The sequence below is a fragment of the Schistocerca piceifrons genome, chromosome 8 (assembly GCF_021461385.2).
Source record: "Schistocerca piceifrons isolate TAMUIC-IGC-003096 chromosome 8, iqSchPice1.1, whole genome shotgun sequence".
Lineage (NCBI taxonomy): Eukaryota > Metazoa > Arthropoda > Insecta > Orthoptera > Acrididae > Schistocerca > Schistocerca piceifrons.
This window is the reverse complement of record NC_060145.1, coordinates 429,809,301-429,832,290: the sequence shown is the minus strand read 5'-3', so window position 1 is coordinate 429,832,290 and position 22,990 is coordinate 429,809,301. Positions and strand designations below refer to the sequence as shown.

The window sequence follows — 22,990 nt, the reverse complement described above, 5'->3', positions numbered from 1 at the left end:
GGGGGGAGGGGTCAAGAAATGAAGTATATTATTTTGTAATTTGCTTGGAAGATCATAGTAGCTGGAAAGACATTGATTTCATTTTTGTGTCTGAACACAATATAAGCCCAGGGATAGAAAATCTGAATGTAAGTGGTTATAAAGTGGCTGAAAATTCATATAGATCTAATATGGATAAGGTACAAATTGTCACAAAAAATGAATACAAATACAGAAATGTAGAAATAAGTAAATTCTTTATAGATCTGGATATAGAAGCATGTGTTTGTGAGATAATATTGAGAAATATAATACTTGTGATTTTGATAGTATATAGCTGCTGGGTAATCAGGAAATTTTCATGAAAAAATTTGTGTTTAATGTGATATCAGTCAGACGGGAAAAGCGATAATATGTAGTGATTTTAATGTTAATTTCTTGAAGGAATCTGACAGGAAAAGCTATCTGAAGGTGTTGTTAGCCACTTGTAATTTCATATCAGTCATAAATTTCCCTACCCGAGTTACTGAAGATAGTACATCCTCACATGTAATGTATTCATACAACAAGCATAAGTTAAAAAGATGAATGCCTTTCTGTCATAAACAGATTGTCAGATCACAATGCACAGTTTGTCACATTATATAACTTAGCACCTGCACAGTTCAGAAATACAATTAAGAAAAGGGCGAGGCTGATTAATGACGAAACAACTGAAGATTTTAAAGAAAGGTTAAAAAATTTTGAATGGCGTTCAGTCTACAATGAGCTTAATGCTATCTCTAAATTCAACATACTTTGTACTGAGTTTGTATCCCTTTCTGAAAGTAGTTTTCCTGCAATATTGGGAGCACATTAAAAAACTTTGGATCACATAAGTATCAGAGTATCTTCATAACAGAAAAGGCATGTCTATAAAGCGATCAGAACAAGTAACGATTCAGAAATACTTTCATATTATAAACAGTACTGTAACATACTAAGAACAATTGTAAAAAAATCAGGAGAATGCTCATTTTCTCTAAAATCAACAGATCAGACAATTAAATTAAATCAGTTTGGACTGGTGTTAAAAGAGAGACAGGGAAAGAAAAATGGAACATGATATTATTACTGTCAGGGAGAGCAGAAGCATTGTAAAAGACAGTTCATGTGTTGCAGATATTTTTAATAATTACTCTTTTAAAATAGATGAGAAAATTGGTGCAAACAGCTCAGAAGAAAAAGCAGGAGAGTAGACCAAAAAAGAAATACAGACATCATTCGGTGAAATAAAAATTAATCTCACATTTGAAATAAGAAAGATCGTGACACTAAAAAGTAACAGTTCATATGGAGCGAATACTATCTCCAATAAGACCATAAAATATTGTGGCCTTGCAATGTGGATTGTTCTTTGTCAGTTATGAAATGCATTGTTTATTCAGATTTTTTCAGACAGATTAAAATAGGCCACTGTTAGGCCTCTTTATAAGAACGGTGACTACACAGTGGTCAATAACTATGCCCATCGTGACTCCTTACATCATTTTCTGAAATTTTTGAGAAGGTAATTGCTATAATCTTGTACATCACATGTGGATACCCACCACAGCACCAGATGGCTTGCACACTAGACTCAAATATTCTGCCAGACGCATGTGCACGGGCCGGCCACCAGAGGCTGCTGACAACTTGTGTGTATGGCATGGCACCCGCTGTGCAGTCTGCCTGAGCTCTCCTCCATATAAGGACAGTGCAGCAATTGCCTATCCTCAGATTGTGTCCTATGTACTGTTTCTGTGTTTTTGTTTATCTGAATGTGAAAAAATATACTTTTGTTCTTATTGACGATACTACTGGTAGTGTCTAGCATTACAACAGTAATGTACTCCAGGGTTGTCACAGGCCACATAGTAATTTGATACTTAGTCAGTGAAAGCATGGATTTCAAAAAGGCCACTCTACTGAGACATCTATTTATACATTTACTGATGACACAATAAAATCTTGAAATGATAAAATATCACCACTTGGGATCTTGTGTGACTTACTGAAGGTATTTGACAGTGTCACTCATAGAATTCCATTAGAGAAAGTAAGTTTTTATGGAATAAATAGTTCAGCACATACCTGGTTTAGTTCTTACTTAAGAAAGAGAATGAATAAAGTTACAATAGGCTGTCTGAGTAGTACAAAGAGGATGCCACATCATCTGCATGGGGAGAAATTACAATGGCAGTCCCACTGTTTAATCAATGACTCACAGCTGTTCATGCCATATGTTAATGAACTACTGTACCATTTTATTTGAATCAGGAAGCTGAAATAGTCCCATTTGCAGATGATAAATACATTGCTATGAAGCCAAACAAAGAAACATCAACAGACAATATACACTTCCCGACAAAAAAAGTGAAACACCCAGAAGGGTAAGAGGAAATGAAATGAATGGGTTGAAATAGCTTGTGATGTTATTCCACTGATTACAAATAGAGTCAGATTTACAAAGTTCTTGGCAGTATGAGCCACTTATCAGTACATTGTTGCACACTTTCTGGTCTGGATGCTTGCACTGATTTACTTGTGAATGTTCCCATGAAATCGTTGTGGTATTAAGCACAGCTTTTACTTTGGATGGTAATTTTCTAGTCTGCCTGCTGCTAGTCTCTGACCAATTATGTAGGATGACACAGAATGTTGCAGGGAATTCATTACCTGTTCTTGAATGGTAGCTGTAGGTGTAGGTGTGAAGGAGTTATGACGTGCTCAGTGCACAGTCGAGCAATCCTCTCTTTTGGTGGTCAGGCGTGATTGACTAGAACATTGACAATGAGTATGCTTGTCCTGACATTCCCATGCAGTCTGACATTGGGTCACTGTAACATCCAAATAGGCCACAAATTTAGATAGTACATGATTTGACTACCCTGTCAAATGGAGACCTACAATGAGGCATCCTTCCACGTCTGTCAGGTGCTGATAATGCTACCTCACATGGGTATGTGACATCTCCATAACCTTCATAGTGACCACTCAATATCTGACGCTGTTTATGCCCCTTATACACTCCTGGAAATGGAAAAAAGAACACATTGACACCGGTGTGTCAGACCCACCATACTTGCTCCGGACACTGCGAGAGGGCTGTACAAGCAATGATCACACGCACGGCACAGCGGACACACCAGGAACCGCGGTGTTGGCCGTCGAATGGCGCTAGCTGCGCAGCATTTGTGCACCGCCGCCGTCAGTGTCAGCCAGTTTGCCGTGGCATACGGAGCTCCATCACAGTCTTTAACACTGGTAGCATGCCGCGACAGCGTGGACGTGAACCGTATGTGCAGTTTACGGACTTTGAGCGAGGGCGTATAGTGGGCATGCGGGAGGCCGGGTGGACGTACCGCCGAATTGCTCAACACGTGGGGCGTGAGGTCTCCACAGTACATCGATGTTGTCGCCAGTGGTCGGCGGAAGGTCCACGTGCCTGTCGACCTGGGACCGGACCGCAGCGACGCACGGATGCACGCCAAGACCGTAGGATCCTACGCAGTGCCGTAGGGGACCGCACCGCCACTTCCCAGCAAATTAGGGACACTGTTACTCCTGGGGTATCGGCGAGGACCATTCGCAACCGTCTCCATGAAGCTGGGCTACGGTCCCGCACACCGTTAGGCCATCTTCCGCTCACGCCCCAACATCGTGCAGCCCGCCTCCAGTGGTTTCGCGACAGGCGTGAATGGAAGGACGAATGGAGACGTGTCGTCTTCAGCGATGAGAGTCGCTTCTGCCTTGGTGCCAATGATGGTCGTATGTGTGTTTGGCGCCGTGCAGTTGAGCGCCACAATCAGGACTGCATACGACCGAGCCACACAGGGCCAACACCCGGCATCATGGTGTGGGGAGCGATCTCCTACACTGGCCGTACACCACTGGTGATCGTCGAGGGGACACTGAATAGTGCACGGTACATCCAAACCGTCATCGAACCCATCGTTCTACCATTCCTAGACCGGCAAGGGAACTTGCTGTTCCAACAGGACAATGCACGTCCGCATGTATCCCGTGCCACCCAACGTGCTCTAGAAGGTGTAAGTCAACTACCCTGGCCAGCAAGATCTCCGGATCTGTCCCCCATTGAGCATGTTTGGGACTGGATGAAGCGTCGTCTCACGCGGTCTGCACGTCCAGCACGAACGCTAGTCCAACTGAGGCGCCAGGTGGAAATGGCATGGCAAGCCGTTCCACAGGACTACATCCAGCATCTCTACGATCGTCTCCATGGGAGAATAGCAGCCTGCATTGCTGCGAAAGGTGGATATACACTGTACTAGTGCCGACATTGTGCATGCTCTGTTGCCTGTGTCTATGTGCCTGTGGTTCTGTCAGTGTGATCATGTAATGTATCTGACCCCAGGAATGTGTCAATAAAGTTTCCCCTTCCTGGGACAATGAATTCACGGTGTTCTTATTTCAATTTCCAGTAGTGTATATTGTACCAGTCCTAGTAAGAACACTAAACACGGACAACATTACTGTAGCTTGATGACAATCTTACCTTTCACAGAGAAGTGCATACCTCTTTCCTGTCACTTACAAGTATTATTGCTGTTTGTGAGATCCAAACACACCATGATTGTTGTTAAGAGATAGAGAATATTAAAAGAGAACTATTGTTTGTCCCTCATGTGTTTAATCAGAATATCACAAATACATCAAAAAATATGGTTTTGCCTCACAACAAGAATTGCTCTTAAAATGGGAAGAATCTTCCGTTTCAGAAAAGTTGAGAAACACATCATGCAAAATGGTCAAGTTGAGAAACACATCATGCAAAATGGTCCAGTCTTTTACTGGAATAGGAACTATTAGGTATCAGAATGCTGGCTGTTCTCTGCTTAACACTGCAGTACCTTAAAAACAAAGGTAAATCTGGTATCCCAGTCTGCCAATTTTGACAGCTGCTCAGAAAGCATGGATGCAGACAACAGCTGCTAGGTGGCGCCCTTACAATCTGCAAGGGTTGCTGTCATCACCACAGCGCTATGTGGGGGCCATGGCCACTGCACCATCCTATCAGTGCTCACAGTGGTCCTATGTAGCCTGCAGTGCCAGAGCTCATACTGCAGTCGTGTTCCAACAGTCCAACAGCACTCACGATTGTATCTCCATTCATCGTTGCTCTGGTCGTTGATAGTTGTTACATCTTGGTATCCAATTTGGTTGTGCTCTCTGGTATTGGTATTTTGCCATGTGGTCTGTGTTGTCAGTCATACCTGTTGTGTGTGTCAGCATTGTACTGGCAGTTCTCTGTTGATGCCATCAGCCAGTGCACTCCAGCCTCACTTGGTTCCAGCTACTAGATTAGATGTGATACAGCTTGCTTCAACTCTGTATCATTACTAATAGAACATTATATTTCTAGACAATAGAAACTTCCTGTCACAAGTCAATACAATGTCTCCCATGAGGTGCTAAACAAAACATACAAATCTGGCTCATTAAATAATTATAAATTAGTTTTTAGAATGATGATCATTGTTTTGGGCAAATTGTGTATATCACCCGTTTGCTTTCTAGGGTCTTTCAAGAGTGAGAGATGGTCTCCTTGTAGCAGAGCTAGATCTTAATCTCTGCAGGCAAATGATAGATTCATGGGGTTTCAGGGTAAGTACTTCAGATAATAGGCAAAAAATGTCGTATGACTGAGTACAGTAAAAATTTCATATCACCCGTGTGCCTTGTTGTCTGCATTTTCAGATGACACAGCGACTGAGGGAGTATGCGGATTGGTTGAGTGCAGCTTCAGATCATGGTGCAAACCATTAATTTTTTTAATGATTGCAGCAGAGTAAGGCTGCAGCATCATTTATGGCAGCTGACAGTGTTCCACTTCAGCACTGTAATTTGAGGAAAGTGCATTATTGCACTCTTTTTTAAATGTTACAGCTAAAAAGTTTGAACAAAAAAATATATATATCAGGGAGACACTTTTCAGTATCAGTAAATTTAAACTTAGCTTCTTCAATGGGCCCAATTGTATCCTGCTAGTGATACTTATTTTTATTTTGCATTTATTGTTTAGTTGTAGATATTGTCAGTATAATACATGCTTCATAGATAATTTAATAATATCAAGGTATGTGTGAAACTTAATGTAATATAAAGTAAACAGAATAAACTGTACATTGATATTTCACCTTATTGCATTGTGTCAATCATTGTTGAAAATCACAGTTTTGTATAAGAATATACTTAAAAAATTGCAAGCACATGCCGGACTTACTTATGCTCTGTGTTCTTATTTAAGCTCAGCTTTCCAAACACTCACACAACACAAGAAGACTGGTTTGAAATGAAAAAGATTCTTATACAGGAAAACATTATAGCAACATCCAAAGCCTGTTTCCTGATGTTAAGAACTCATGACTTAGCCTGCGCTGCTTTATATTAATGCTTGCTACCCTCGCATCCTACTTAATGATTTAGATCCATGTAGTGAAGAATTTTTACTTTGACTGACTCACATTCCATATCTATCTGGAAAAAGGACACTTCAGAAAGAGTTTAAACTATAAGACAGAATTACTGAACAGCACTTACTATCATTCAAAAAGCTAGAATAATCTTGTGTGCTTTTATGTGTCAGTCAGCAGTACTCAGTATTTTGCCTCCTGAAGTTGGCACTGACTGGTAATTCCACCTCATAACGTAATGGTGTCTCAGCTGAACGTAACTTCTGATACAGTTAACAAAGTGCCTGGCAGAGGGTTAAATGATCCACCTTCAGGCTATTTCTCTACCGTTACGCTATCAAACAGTGCACAGGAAAAATGATCACTTAAATCTTTCTGTGCCAGCTCTGATTTATCTTTATTTTATTGCAATAATCTTTTCTTCTTACGTAAGTGGGCACCTGCAAAATATTTTTGCATTTAGAGAAGAAAGTTGGTAATCACAATTTCATCAAAGGATATCATCACAACAACAAAAAATCCTTTGTTTTAATGACTGTCACCACCAAATACCCATTGATTGGTGATACACACTGCCATTTTTTGGTGCAATACAAAATGAGCTGCACTTTTTTGAACTTTTTTAATGTGTTCCATTGGTACTATATGGTATGGATCCCATACTGCACAGTAATATTCTGGGAGAAGATAGACAAATGTAGCATAGGTAATGTCTTTAGCAGATTCATTGCATCTTTTAAATATTGTGCCAATAAAACAGTCTTTGACCTGCCTTCTTCTCAACATTTTTTTATTTGTAATCCCTAGGTCTTTAGTTGAACTGGTAGATTTTAGATTTGTGTAATGTATCATGTAATCAAAATTTAAGAGATTCATTTTAGTTCTTGTATGGATGATTTCACATTTCTGTGATTTATAGGGTAACAAAAATTTAATGGATTCCTTTTAATACTCGTTTCACTGACATCATTATTTAGAGTCAATTGCCACTTTTTGCACCATACAAATATAATCATTTTGCAATTGGTTTTGATCTTCTGATGACTTTACTAGATGTTAAATGACAGCAATATCTGCAAACTTCCAGAGGGCTGTTCAGAGAGTCTCCTTAAATTGTTTATATAGATTAGGATCAGAAGAGGACCAATAAAACTCTCTTGGGAAATACCAGATACTACTTATGTTCAATCAATGACTTTCTGTCAGTTACTGTGAACTGTGATCTTCCTGATAGGAAATCATGTATCCAGTCATACAACTGAGACAATACCCCATAGGCAAGCAATTTAATTAGAAGCCTTCTGAAAATCCAGAAATATGGAATAAATTTGAGATACCATGTTGACAGCACACATTACAACCTGTGCATAAAAGACCAGATGTGTTTCAGAAGATTGGTATTTTCTGAATCCCGGCAGACAGTGTGTCAATAAATTGTTTTCTCAGATGTAATTCATAATGTTCGAACACAGTGTATATTCCAAAATCCTTCTACAAATTGACGTCAATAATATGGGTCTATAATTCAGCGGATTACTCCCATTTCCTATCTTGAGTATTGGTGTGACCTGTGCAACTTTTCGTTCCTTGGGTATGGATCTTTTGTCATGTTAGCAGTTGTACGCGATAGTACAGAGTATTATATCAGCATTCTCTGAAAGGAAACTAATTGGGGTACAATCTGGACAATAAGACTTGACTTAATTAAGTGATATAAAATGCTTTGTTTCACCAAGTATATCTACATCCATAAACCACTTAAGGCAAATGTCTGGATGGTTCCTTTGAAAGGGCACAGCCACTTTTCTTGACCAATATGGGTTCATGCTTCATCTATAATGAGCTTTTCATCAATGGTTAAACCTTAATTTTCCATCTGTTTTAAACACACCATTTTAATTTTAAATTATTGACTGTCCTTGCATACACTTTAGTTTAAAGCAAACCAGAAGAAAAATATTGTTTATTTGTCTGCTAAAATAACACACGAACATCCAGTGTTGCTTTTTACCTATATCAAATATTTAAATTTAGAAAATGGTGACTGATGCCAAAGCAGTATCGTTATATGTCTCTGTATCCAAATGAAATCAAACAATGGAAAATCCAGGATGAAACATAACAATATTATGAAAAGGAAAGTTGCTACTCACCATATAGCAGAATCGCAGATAGGCACAACAAAAAGACTATCACAAATAAAGCTTTTGGCCATTAAGGCCTTTGTCAACAATAGACGTAGAAACACTCATATGCAAACACAACTCACACATTACGACCGCTCTTCTGAATCATTTTATATACCACAGAATTTCTTTTCTGTGCATGTCTACAGATGATTAATTTTTGTACCCATGGTGGCCTGGGAATGTCAGGTTATTGACAGCAGTTACACAGAGCTGGATGGCACAATGGGTCTCCTGTTCCTATGCACAGGTGCGCGCGCGCCCACACACACACACACACACACACACACACACGGGGAGGGGGAGGGTAGAGGGGGGGGGGAGAGAGAGAGAGAGAGAGAGAGAGAGAGAGAGAGAGAGAGAGAGAGAGAGAGAGAGTTGAGTGTGCACATGCGTGCATGTCAAAATTCTTTCCATAAATCAAGAGATATTACATTTGTTATGTGCCCCTGCTACAAATATTTTCATTCTTAATATTGATAACTGTCCCTTGCCATTCCATACAGCATCACATGAACTGTATTTCAAGTTAGCAGAACTGTGTTAGGCTATATTCTGTATGATGGCAAGCACATGGAGAAAAGCGTACTGAAAGTGTCACAAAATATTTTATTGATCTGTGATAAAAGTAAGCAGTAATTTGAATGCAAATGTACTTCCTTAGAATTTACTAGGGATGAAATAGTAAATGGTACAAAATGGTTATCAACAATTCTATAGGAGAACATTTTACATTTATGTTGTGTTAACCATCATAGCTATTCTCAGGAAACTAAGACAGTGAAACAAACAGAAAACTTAGTACTGAAATTTATCTCCTGTCTTTTATAGCTTGTGTACTTCGCCAATGTAGATTTCAAAGTCAGAACTTCATCATCAGGGCTTCAGTTGTCATGTAAGAATCTTCATTGTGAGGTCAGCAGGTTATTTGCTGTGATCTGATCCAAAGACAGACATAATAAGAGTAAGGGACAAGAAAAATAGTTTCATTTTATGGCCAATTGTGGTGTTATTATTTACCAATTTCAGTATTTTGTTTTATTTCCTATCAATTTTGATGTTACTTTTTGCCATTTTTGGTATTATTTACTCCGAGCTTATTGCTGAAGCACCTTATCTTGTCTTATTTAATTGTTTTTCAATGTTATGTTGAAAACTAAAATATATCCATTAATCATTAATTACATTATATTTATTGACAAAGTCAATCACATTTGTATTAACTGTATTTTTCTTACTTGTCCCTTCTTCTTCCGTGTGTTTTTGCTTTTAGGAAGCTTTAATCGTCGAGTGCTAGTAATAGTGTTCCATAGATTCCGTGTTTGTTTTGAATACAGTCAGAGTGTCCCTTTAGTCAGCCATAGTGCCAGTAGTGTCAGTGTCGTCGTAACTGCTGTCTGCTTCACGTCTGCTGTGCAGCGAGCTACGTTAATTTAAGTATTAACTGTATTTTCTTACTTGTCACTTCTTCGTCCGTGTGTTTTTACTTTTAGGAAGCTTTAATTGTCGAGTGCTAGTAATAGTGTTCCATAGATTTCGTGTTTGTTTTGAATACAGTCAGAGAGAGTTCCTTTAGTCAACCATAGTGCCAGTAGTGCTAGTGTTTGTTTTCAATACAGTCCAGAGACAGGTAGTGCTATTTTCATTGTTTTCTACAAAAAGTGTCTAGCAACCGCAGTTTAGTCAACTATCAGCCGCCTTTAGTGAATTAGCAGTCTAGTTAAAAGTTGATTAACTCTCTACAGTAAATTGATTTCTTAGGATGGATAGGATGTGTGACTGCTGTGTACAGACGCAGGGGGAGCTGGCCACTGTTCGCGAACGGCTGAACGTGCTGATGGCCGCGGTCAGCCATCTTCAGGCTGCTGTCTCGGAGTATAGCGTCAGTGGGGAGTCTGGTGCGTCGCATGGTACACCCCAGGTGTTACATGCTTCACCCACTGTCCCTGCTGTTGAGACATCTTCGCGGGTACCGGGCACGGTTGGGCCACCCTCTCCCCAAGGGGAGTGACAGGTTCAGCAGAGTTCGCGGCGCACGAGGCAGAGGGTCAATGTGGAAGCTGGCCATGTAGCATCACCTGCTCTGCCTGTGAGTGGATATGTGGCCGCTCCTTCAGCAAGGTGCGAGCAGGCCCACGGGGGGAGGGGTTTATTAGTTATTGGAGCTCCATCGTTAGGCGGGTGATGGAGCCCCTTAGGGAAATAGTGGAAAGGTCGGGGAAGAAGGCCAATGTTCACTTTGTCTGCTTGCCGGGGGGTTTCATCCGAGATGTGGGGGAGGCCCTGCCAGCGGCGATAGAGAGCACTGGGTGCACCCGACTGCAAATTGTTGCTCATGTCGGCACCAATGACTCCTGCCGTCTGGGTTCAGAGGTCATCCTGCCGGCGGCGATAGAGAGCACTGGGTGCACCCGACTGCAAATTGTTGCTCATGTCGGCACCAATGACTCCTGCCGTCTGGGTTCAGAGGTCATCCTCAGTTCATACAGGCGGTTGGCGGAACTGGTGAAGGCGGAAAGCCTCGCTCGTGAGGTGGAATCAGAGCTAACTATTTGCAGTATTGTTCCCAGAACCGATCGCGGTCCTCTGGTTTAGACCCGAGTAGAAGGCTTAAACCAGAGGCTCGGACGATTCTGCGGAGATCTTGGGTGCAAATTTCTTGACCTCCGCTATCGGGTGGAGAAATGTAGGGTCCCCCTGAATAGGTCAGGCGTGCACTACACGCCAGAAGCGGCTACAAGGGTAGCGTAGCAGAGTACGTGTGGAGTGCACATGTGGGTTTTTTAGGTTAGAGAATTCCCTCCCTAGGCCTGACAAGATGCCTCCTGAGATGCGGCAAGGTAGGAGTAGGTGAAATGCAACAGGGAATAACAATATTAATGTGCTAATAGTAAACTGCAGGAGCGTCTATAGAAAGGTCCCTGAACTGCTATCATTAATAAACAGTCACAATGCCCATATAGTACTAGGGACAGAAAGTTGGCTGAAACCATACGTAAACAGTAATGAAATCCTAAACTCAAATTGGAATGTATACCACAGAGACAGGCTGGACAGTGAAGGGGGAAGCGTGTTTATAGCGATAAGAAGTGTAATAGTATCAAATGAAATTTACGGAGATCCGAAATGTGAAATAATTTGAGTGAAGGTCACAGTTAAAGCAGGCTCAGACTTGGTAATTGGATGTCTCTATAGGCTTCCTGGCTCAGCAGCTGTTGTGGCTGAGCACCTGAAGGATAATTTGGAAAATATTTCGAGAAGATTTCCCCACCATGTTATAGTTCTGGGTGGAGATTTTAATTTGCCGGATACAGACTGGGAGACTCAAATGTTCGTAACGGGTGGCAGGGACATAGAATCCAGTGAAATTTTTTAAGTGCTTTATCTGAAAACTACCTTCAGCAGTTAAACAGAGAACCGACTCGTGGCGATAACATATTAGACCTTCTGGTAACAAACAGACCCGAACTATTTGAAACAGTTGATGCAGAACAGGGAATCAGTGATCATAAAGCTGTTACTGCATCAATGATTTCAGCTGTAAATAGAAATATTAAAAAAGGTAGGAAGATTTTTCTGTTTAGCAAAAGTGACAAAAAGCAGATTACAGAGTACCTGACGGCTCAAGTACAGATAGTGTTGAGGATCAGTGGATAAAGTTCAAAACCATCGTACAATATGCGTTAGATGAGTATGTGCCAAGCAAGATCATAAGAAATGAAAAGGAGCCACCATGGTACAACAATGGAGTTAGAAAACTGCTGCGGAAGCAAAGGGAACTTCACAGCAAACATAAACATAGCCAAAGCCTTGCAGACAAACAAAAATTACGCGAAGCGAAATGTAGTGTGAGGAGGGCTATGCGAGAGGCGTTCAATGAATTCGAAAGTAAAGTTCTATGTGTTGACTTGGCAGAAAATCCTAAGAAATTTTGGTCTTATGTCAAACTGGTAGGTGGATCAAAACAAAATGTCCAGACACTCTGTGACCAAAATGGTACTGAAACAGAGGATGACAGACTAAAGGCCGAAATACTAAATGTCTTTTTCCAAAGCTGTTTCACAGAGGAAGACTGCACTGTAGTTCCTTCTCTAGATTGTTGCACAGATGACAAAATGGTAGATATCGCAATAGACGACAGAGGGATAGAGAAACAGTTAAAATCGCTCAAAAGAGGAAAGGCCACTGGACCTGATGGGATACCAGTTCGATTTTACACAGAGTACGTGAAGGAACTTGCCCCCCTTCTTGCAGCGGTGTACCATAGGTCTCTAGAAGAGCGTAGCATTCCAAAGGATTGGAAACGGGCACAGGTCATCCCGGTTTTCAAGAAGGGATGTCGAACAGATGTGCAGAACTATAGACCTATATCTCTAACGTCGATCAGTTTTAGAATTTTGGAACACGTATTATGTTAGAGTATAATGACTTTTCTGGAGACTAGAAATCTACTCTGTAGGAATCAGCATGGATTTAGAAAAAGACGGTCGTGTGAAACCCAGCTCGTGCTATTCGTCCATGAGACTCAGAGGGCCCTAGACATGGGTTCCCAGGTAGATGCCGTGTTTCTTGACTTCTGCAAGGCGTTCCATACAGTTCCCCATAGTCGTTTAATGAACAAAGTAAGAGCATATGGACTATCAGACCAATTGTGTGATTGGATTGAAGAGTTCCTAGATAACAGAATGCAGCATGTCATTCTCAATGAAGAGAAGTCTTCCGAAGTTAGAGTGATTTCAGGTGTGCTGCAGGGGAGTGTCGTAGGACCGTTGCTATTCACAATATACATAAATGACCTTGTGGATGACATCGGAAGTTCACTGAGGCTTTTTGCGGATGTTGCTGTGGTATATCGAAAGGTTGTAACAATGGAAAATTGTACTGTAATACAGGAGGATCTGCAGCGAATTGACGCATGGTGCAGGGTATGGCAATTGAGTCTTAATGTAGACAAGTGTAATGTGCTGCAAATACGTAGAAAGATAGATCCCTTATCATTTAGCTACAAAATAGCAGGTCAGCAACTGGAAGCAGTTAATTCCATAAATTATCTGTGAGTATGCATTAGGAGTGATTTAAAATGGAATGATCATATAAAGTTGATCGTTGGTAAAGCAGATGCCAGACTGAGATTCATTGGAAGAATCCTAAGGAAATGCAATCTGAAAACAAAGGAAGTAGGTTACAGTACACTTGTTCGCCCACTGCTTGGATACTGCTCAGCGGTGTGGGATCCGTACCAGATAGGGTTGATAGAAAAGATAGAGAAGATCCAACGGAGAGCAGCATGCTTCGTTACAGGATCATTTAGTAATCGCGAAAGTGTTACGGAGATGATAGATAAACTCCAGTGGAAGACTCTACAGGAGAGACGCTCAGTAGCTCGGTACGGGCTTTTGTTGAAGTTTCGAGAAAATACCTTCACCGAGGAGTCAAGCAGTATATTGCTCCCTCCTAAGTATATTTCGCGAAGAGACCATGAGGATAAAATCAGAGAGATTAGAGCCCACACAGAAGCATACTGACAATCCTTCTTTCCACGAACAATACGAGACTGGAATAGAAGGGAGAACCGATAGAGGTACTCAAGGTACCCTCCGCCACACACCGTCAGGTGGCTTGAGGAGTATGGATGTAGATGTAGATGTAGGCTTGTTTACACTATTGAAAATAGAAATCATTTATGTTAAACCCATTAAACTTATTCGAGTATAGAAAAAATAACTTTCCAAACATACACTGTTAAAAATGTTTCAAAATAAACCACTGTCAGAACTTCAAAGTTCTCTTCTGAGATGCTATGCCACTGATCCATCAACACTAGTGTGAAACCAGTCACAAGGAATCCGACATTTTAACAAGGAAGACAAACTGCCATCAGCACAACACCAGGCATTTGACAATTTTCACATATGCTGCTGGCAGTGAAAGTTGTTTTTCCACTAAATTATTAAGGTATTTGTATCCTTTCAGAATATCTAACATGACAGAGATTCCTGTTGCAAGATACACAAAACAGACTCTTTGCCCTGTGCATTAATAGAGTTTATCATCATCCCACACTGGAATAATAACCTTGAGCTGTAAACACAGAATACATGGATACAACATGGTTATAACAGTTGGTAGCCTAGTCTGCAGATGCTACCCCATACATTTCAGTATTTCCTTCACCTCTGCTTAATGTATTTGCCCTTTCACATTTTTCAAAATCTTGAGGTTTAAACACTAAAACTTAATTTTCCCACAGTAATGAAGCAATCTTCACTTTTAATTTGGAATCCAGGTAATAGCGTTATCCAGCAACATAACATTTCTCAGTATTTTTGCACAACAAGTCATACCAAACACAAAGTGTTCTAGGAAGAGCTATAATGTAGCATGTCAACTAAAATGTATATTTCTGTAGCACATAAGTATAAATATGAAAATCTTCTTGTATGACAGGTTTTGTAAAAGTGGCAGTAAGTGTCAGATCGGCAACTAAAGCTACTGGAATAGTGATTGCCAGTATTTTCATTTAACAATTATTTACGCAGGAAATGAACTGTCATTTTAAGATTATACATAATTTTTGGTGCTGAGAAAAAAAGTAAAAATCTAGTTTCGGTGTTCAATTACTATGGGTTTCTAGTATCAGTAACCTTACACCCTCAGATTTATTACATTTTTACACAGGAAAAGGGAAAAGTGCCAAATTTCATGACATTTTACAGCATCCACCAAGTTTGTGTTATACAAGGGTGGTTTGAAAAGTTCTTGGAATCATCACGAGAGGTCAGCGCTAGCGCAACTAGTTGTTCACATGATATTCATTGGACTGTTGCCTGTAAAAACATGCTACATCAGTGCTCTTGGAAGAGTGCTGTGGCAGTGATGTGGCTCTATTGTTGTTCCCACATAGTGATTTGTGAAAATGGAAAAAATTAAGATTCAAGCAGTGATTAAGTACTTCATAAAGAAAGGTATGAAAGCAAAGTACAGTCATGCCAATTTCCAGAATACACTGGGGGACTCTGCTTCTTCATATTCAACTGTTGCCAAGTGGACAAATGAATTTAAATTTGGTCAGGAGCGCTTAGATGATGATCTGCGCAGTGCTCGGCCAAGATGTGTTACTACTTCAGAAAACATTGCAAAAGTGCACAAAATGGTCATGGAGGATCGCCAATTGAAAGTGCATGAAATTGCTCATGCTTGCCAGATGTCATTTGAAAGGGTATATCATATTTTAACTGAAGAATTAGAAATGAATAAATTATCTGCAAGATGGGTGCCATGACTCTTGATGCTGGATCAAAAACGCATGAGAGTGGACATGTCAGAACAATGTTTGGCCCATTTTAGGAGAAACGCACAAGATTTTTCGCACCAGTTTGTGATCACAGATGAAAATTGGGTGCACTACTATACCATAGAGACAAAACAACAGTCAAAACAGTGAAACATGCTGAGTCTCTGCCACCAAAGAAAGCAACGACGATTCTTTCGACAAAAAGGTCATGGCTTCAGTGTTCTGGGATGCGAAGGGGATTCTGCTTGTAGATTATCTCCCCAATTAGCAAACAATTACTGGAGAATACTATGCTAACCTCCTGGACAAATTGCAACAAAAGATATGCGAAAAAAGGCCAGGTTTAGCAAGGAAGAAAGTTACCTTCCATCAAGACAATGCACGCCCACATACGTGCCATCACCATGGCAAAATTACACGAACTAAGGCATGAACTGTTTCCACACCCACCTTATTCACCTGATTTGGCTCCATCAGACTTCCATCTCTTCCTAAAACTGAAATTTTTTCTTGGTGGACAAAGATTCACTTCAAACGAAGAATTGATAGCCGGAGTCGACAACTATTTTGCTGGCCAACTATTTTGCTGGCCTAGAGGAAACTCATTTTTGAGGTGGGACCAAGACACTGGAACATCATTGGACCAGGTACATTAATCTACAAGGAGACTACATTGAAAAAGAAAAAAAGTTTCAGTGATGCAAGTGCTTTTTTCTATTCCGTTCTGAGGACTTTCCAAAGCACCCTCATATTTCACGTTATCATTTATGAAAAGTTTTCCTCCCCTTGTTAATAGACAGGAAAAAAGATTGTGAGAACTGGGTAACATATAAAGGCAAAAATTACAGAAAATACATTTTAAGTTCTAGTTAGCAACTAAACCCTGCGTTGAAGTCATGGTAGAGTGTAGATGGTACATGACAGCACAAGCTAGCAGTAAGATACCAGTCACAAATACTGTAAAACCAAATACCAAATTTAACCACATTAAATAGAAACAAGAGCCTTGTGCAAATATTTTGATGAAAAATATTGTCATATCTTGACATGGACTGTGACAAACTGGATTTTTAGTCATTTCAGGGTACATGAGGGGCTGCATACAGGACTGAAACAGTGACATAGTCAAGCTGAGATTTTTCAAGTCTCTGTGGCTGGAGACAGTATAGAATTACTCGGATGTTAGGCTAAGGAGGTAGATATGATAATGATAAGGGAAATAACCCTCCGATTTGGCTTACTAGTCTGCATGTTATTTATTCTTCATGTATTAGCAAGGAATGTGCAGCAGAGCCCAGACACTTCAGTAAGTGTAAAATATAGATGACACTTAAAGCCCATTACTAGAACAAAGGACTAATGACCTCAGCAGTTTGGTCCCTTAGTAATTCACTCACACACACACACACACACACACACACACACACCAGAACAAATGTCCACCCCAGCCTATAACTCTGTTAAGATTCAGGTACACACAGTAATATACTAAAGACCATGAACCATGGAAGTGCATGATTCTGTTGTAATCGAAGCTTTAGGTTGAAGTATTTATCTCAAGGGAAAGTTTTAGCAAGTCCTTCACAATGTGCAAAGTTAACTGAGTCTGGCTGCTGAACTACATAGATCTGCTGCATGTTTTTTCACCCGAGGCAGCTGTCGCTGGATCTCTTTTGTTCACTGGAAATCTCAAACCCTGCTGAGCACTGCCTTACTTGGCATTTGAGGGCCTCTATATACAGCGGTAAGACTGTTTGCTTATCGATGATATGTGACTGCTTTGCTTTTTACCTCTAATTCATAATCAGTGCCAGTGAAACCAGGGTTTTCTCAATGTTTATGACGTGCTAATGGAGTGACAAAAGTCGCTTGTATTGTGCGTCTCTACCTAGTTACGAGATTTAAAAATAACAGCTAATATTAATATTCAGACTTGGATAATTTTTTCTTTTTTCCATAACCTTTCATAATTTGGCCATTATAATATGACTGCCATTTTTTGGTCTGTTTTGATCCATAACATATTTAAATAGTATACTGAATAGAAGACAAATTTAAAAAATCAGAGGGGGCGGGGGGGGGGGGGGAGAAGAAAGACAAATTTTAGTTTTCAAATCATCATAATTGTAATAAGAGCAACAGGAAATATTCTGGCTTGTGACTCGCTAATCTCATAGGGGTACGAGGCCACGGCTTATTTGACATTGTCAGCGTGTTGACTATAGATGGGAGTTCAACAAGTCTCTGCTCTGAGTTAACATACGTTGCTGCCAGCTACCCTGTATAATAAACTTGAATAGGAGAGAGAATATGAACATTTATCTCCTTCAACGGTAGTTGAAGAATTTGTTACTAGTCAATAACAATATAGAATATTTTATTGTTAAATCACAGAATTCACAGAGCATCCATGCTGTGGCAAGAAATAAGTGTGAGGCAGTGCTCCAAGTGGCAGGCGCGCAAACTCTTTGATGTTCAGTGGCAATCAGCTGTGGACTCTAACCACAATTTATTTGTTATGAACTGTTGATTAAGACTGAAGAAACTGCGAAAAGGTAGAAATTTAAGGAGATGGGACCTGGGTAAACCGAAAGAACCAGAGTTTGTAGAGAGTTTCAGCGGGAACATTAGGAAACGATTAACAGGAACAAAGGAAAGGGATACAGTAGAAGAAGGATGGGTAGCTTTGAGAGATGAAATAGTGAAGGCAGCAGAGGATCAAGTAGGTAAAAAGATGAGGGCTAGTAGAAATCCTTGGGTAACACAAAAGATCTTGAATTTAGTTGATGAAAGCAGAAAATACAAAAATGCAGTAAATGAAGATGGAAAAAGGGAATACAAACGTCTAAAAAATGAGATTGATAGGAAGCACAAAATGGCTAAGCAGGATGGCTAGAGGATAAATGTACAGATTTAGAAGCATATATCACTAGGGGATAGATGGATGTTGCCTACAGAAAAAATAAAGAGACTTTTGGAGAAAAGAGAACCACATGTATGAATATCAAGAGCTCAGATGAAAAACCAGGCCTTAACAATGGAGGGAAATCAGAAAGATGAAAAAAGTATATAGAGGATCTATACTAGGGGGATACGCCTGAGGGCAGTGTTACAGAAATGGAAGAGGAGAGATGATATGGGAGAGTTGATACTGCCTGATGAATTTGACAGAGCTGTCAAAGACCTACTTCGAAACAAGGCCCCGGGAGGATTAAACATTGTATTAGAACTTCTGATAGCCTTGGGAGAGCCAACCATGACAAAATTCTTCCGTCTGGTGAGCAAGATGTATTAGACAAGTGAAATACCTTCAGACTTCAAGAAGAATATAATTCCAGACAATGCAGGTGCTGGAAGGCGTGAAAATCACCAAACCATTAGTTTAATAAGTCACTGTCGCAAAATATGAACACAAATGTTTTACAAAAGAATGGAAAAACTGGTGGAAGCTAAACTCGGTGAAGATCATTTTGGAGTCCAGAGAAATGTAGAAATACAAGACACAATACTGACCCTAGGACTTTTCATGGAAGATAGGTTAAGGAAAGGAAACATATGCTTATAGCGTTTGTAGACTTACAGAAAGCTCTTGGCAATGCTGACTGGAATACTCTTTTTCAGATTCTAAACATGGCTGGGGTAAAATACAGGGAGCAGAAGACTATTTACAATTTGTACAGAAACCACATGGCAATTATGAGAGTCGAGAAGCGTGAAGGGATGCAGTTGTTGAGAAGGGAGTGAGATGTGTTGTAGCCTATCCCAGCATTATTAAACATGTATATTGAGCAAGTAGTAAAGGAAACAAAAGAAATATTTGGTGTAGGAATTAATTTCTGGCGAGAAGAAATAAAAACTTTGATGTTTGTTGATGACATTGTAATTCTGTCAGAGACAGCAAAGAACTTTGAAGAGGAGTTGAATGGAATGGACAGCATCTTGAAAGAAGGATATAAGATGAACATCAACAAAAGCAAAACGAGGATAATGGAATGTAGTCTAATTAAATTGGGTGATGCTGACGGAATTAGATTAGGAAATGAGACACTTAAAGTAGTAAAGGAATTTTGCTATTTGGGGAGCAAAATAACTGATGATAGTCGAAGTAGAGAGGATATAAAGTGTAGACTGGCAATGGGAAGGAAAGCGTTTCTGAAGAAGAGAAGTTTGTTAACATCGAGTATTGATTTAAGTGTCAGGAAGTCATTTCTGAAAGTATTTGTATGGAGTGTAGCCAAGTATGGAAGTGAAACATGGACAATAAACAGTTTCGACAATAAGAGAACAGAAGCTTTTGAAATGTGGTTATACAGAAGAATGCTGATGATGAGGTACTGAATAGAATTGGGCAGAAAAGAAATTTGTGCACAACCTGACTAGAAGAAGGGACACATTCTGAAACATCAAGGGATCACTAATTTAGTACTGGAGGGTAGCATTGGGGATAAAAGTCATGGAGGAGACCAAGAGATGAATACAGAAGGCAGATACATGAGGATGAGTTGCAGTTGTTACTCAGAGGTGAAGAGGCTTGCACAGGATAGAGTAGCATGGCGAGCTGCATCAAACCAGTCTTTGAAGACCACAACAAATGACAGACACATGGTATTACATCAGTAGAAAGAGATAACATTAAGTTTCTTGGTGTCCCCCTGGACAAAAATCTTCATTGGGTAAACCAAATTAATTCTGTATGTGAGAACACCAGCAGTAGCCTGTAACTTATAAGTCAAATGGCAAAATAGTTTCAGGCCAAACTCAAAATATGGTATACTATGAAACAATTTATCCATTTCTTAATTATGGTATTGAATTGTGGGACTGTGTAGCAGATCAGCACCTGAACAGAATATTAGTATTACAGAAGACAGCAATTAGCTTAAAGCATGGACTAAGGTCCAGTGAGTCATGTGGTGAAGTGTTTGTCCAACATAAATATTCAAAATATATACCTTATATTTGTTTAAACTTACTATATTTTTGTCAGTAGTAAAAATAAAGTAAATAAGTACAGTGATTATGATACCAGACATAAGAGTAACTGTTTCAGGCAGAGAACAAAACTAAAAATAATTGGTAGTAATCCTTGTATTAATGGGTAGATATGGTTCAGCAAGCTGTCATATACTTTAAAAACTTTGAAGCAAAGATGTTCCACAGAGAATTAAAAGCTTTCCTAGTAAATAACTGTTTGTATTGACTTAGTGAATTCTAAGTTCCATGTCTTCTCTTGTGACATGTAATATATTTATAACATTAAGATGAAATGTGTTCCACTAACATAGGTAAGTGTTATTTATATTATTTACTTCACAACCCATATATGATGTTTGCAAAAGCCTTCAGGTGACAGGCAAAAATGTAAATAAATAACATAAATAAAAAGTATGTCATTGCGGGTGCTACATGTGTTTTAGGCAAATTTTGTTGCAACTTCTCTGGAATATGAGAGAAATAGGTATCTAAAACATTTGTAGGCTCCTGAGGATTTTCTGTTAATATACGTCCATCTTTGATTTGTCTGTTACTGTACTTGTGTCTACCTTTTCCAGTTTTATGTTTTACACCACATACTATTTGATTTTATTTTCTGCATTGTGTATTTTTTGGCACTGAATGATTCTATTGCAGCAAGCAGTATATTGCTGTATATTTTTTTGCACCTGTAACAGTGACTTATGAACTATGGATTAGTGCAGCGCTTTTACAAAGAACTGAAAAATTCAAGTGCATGAGAATACTTCTTAGTACGTGCAGTTAACCATTGATTTCACTTAGCTGCTGCTGTAGGAATGACTGCTTTTGGGAATTCCTCCTCAAAGGTTAATTTAAACAGTATGCAGAATTTAGAGAACACAAAATCTGCATCATTTTCCATATACTCTTCGTTGTTGAAGTGAAATGTTTATACTAATCTCTCTGCTGTGTACTATATCAGTGTCTTTGGTTGGTGTCATAAAATAAAATACATGTGTCTTGTTATAGCAACTATGTCGTGCGTATGCTTTATGTTGTGCCCTTTAGTTCTTTCTTGAAGTTTCTGCAATAGGTTATGTGCCCAGTACACGATTCAAGAAAGGAATTGGGTATTGCAATTCTACATTTCGTGACACCAGAAGCGCATTGGCATGTGTTGTGTTCTGTGCGCAGTTCGTATTGTATATACGTGAACAATTGCTACACATTTCTCTTGTGGAATTTTTGCAATTGTAAATCTGAACAGTTTTACGGGACTGCAATGGATTTTCATGGTATAGAGAAGCTGTGTGGGGCTGAAAATTGGACTATTTGGAAGTTCACAGTACGAAATTTATTATATGTGTCAGACGGCGCATAGGAAGTGTGTATTGGCGACGTAGAAAAACCGGTGGCTTTTCCAGCGGATGCAACATCAGCACAAATAGATGTGTTAAATGCTACGTCAAAAACATGGGACAAAGCTGATCGAGCAGTGAGTCACATTATTGTTAGAACTGTAGAAGCAAAAGTCATGGCATTGTTGGTTGCATGTGAGAGTGCATGAGATATGTGGGACAAGCTACATGCCGTGTTTGAACAGAAAAAAAGGCAAGCTGTACATTCTGTTCAGCCAGAATTCTTCAGTTTTTACATGAGTTCAGGCGATCACATGGTGACACATCTTGCATGTTTTGTAAGCTTGGTTCTTCGAATGCAGAAAGCTGATGAATCATCATTAATGTGGTTCTTCAGTTTGTCCCGGCGTATTTGTTGCTCGAACAGTCCACGGGTATACTGCTGGTTCATAGTGTCCAACGGGCACAATAATTTGGCGATCGGACATGTTGCCATCGTCAGGTGTGCTGACGAACTGAGCTCCTGAGGGTGGGCGGCCGATTTAAATCCCCTCCCCCCGCGGGCCGCTCTCTTCGCCGTCCACGCCCGCGTGCCGGTGGTTGTGAACACGTGGGTGTCGGAATCTAACATAGCGTCAGTTTGCTTGCTACGTCTGCCCTGGTCACTAGTTCGTACTTCTTGCTGAGAGTCTTCTTAATTACATTCAATGCCTGGTCCCAAGCCTTGCTGAGATTGTAGCCGCAATCTCAGTTGATAAGATC

The 22,990-nt window shown here is 39.9% G+C and overlaps 1 protein-coding gene across 2 annotated transcripts in view; it reads left to right on the top strand.

The window, feature by feature from the left end:
* The window catches only part of LOC124711983 (beta-ureidopropionase), a 154,218-nt gene extending 148,056 nt beyond the window's left edge, over positions 1-6,162 (top strand). For both annotated transcript variants that reach the window (XM_047242266.1, XM_047242265.1), the window contains 2 exons: positions 5,539-5,625; positions 5,719-6,162. In XM_047242266.1, the coding sequence (XP_047098222.1) occupies positions 5,539-5,625; positions 5,719-5,787 (156 nt within the window). In that variant the 3' untranslated portion in view covers positions 5,788-6,162. The remainder of the gene's footprint in view (positions 1-5,538; positions 5,626-5,718) is intronic.
* The last annotated feature ends 16,828 nt before the right edge of the window (positions 6,163-22,990 follow it).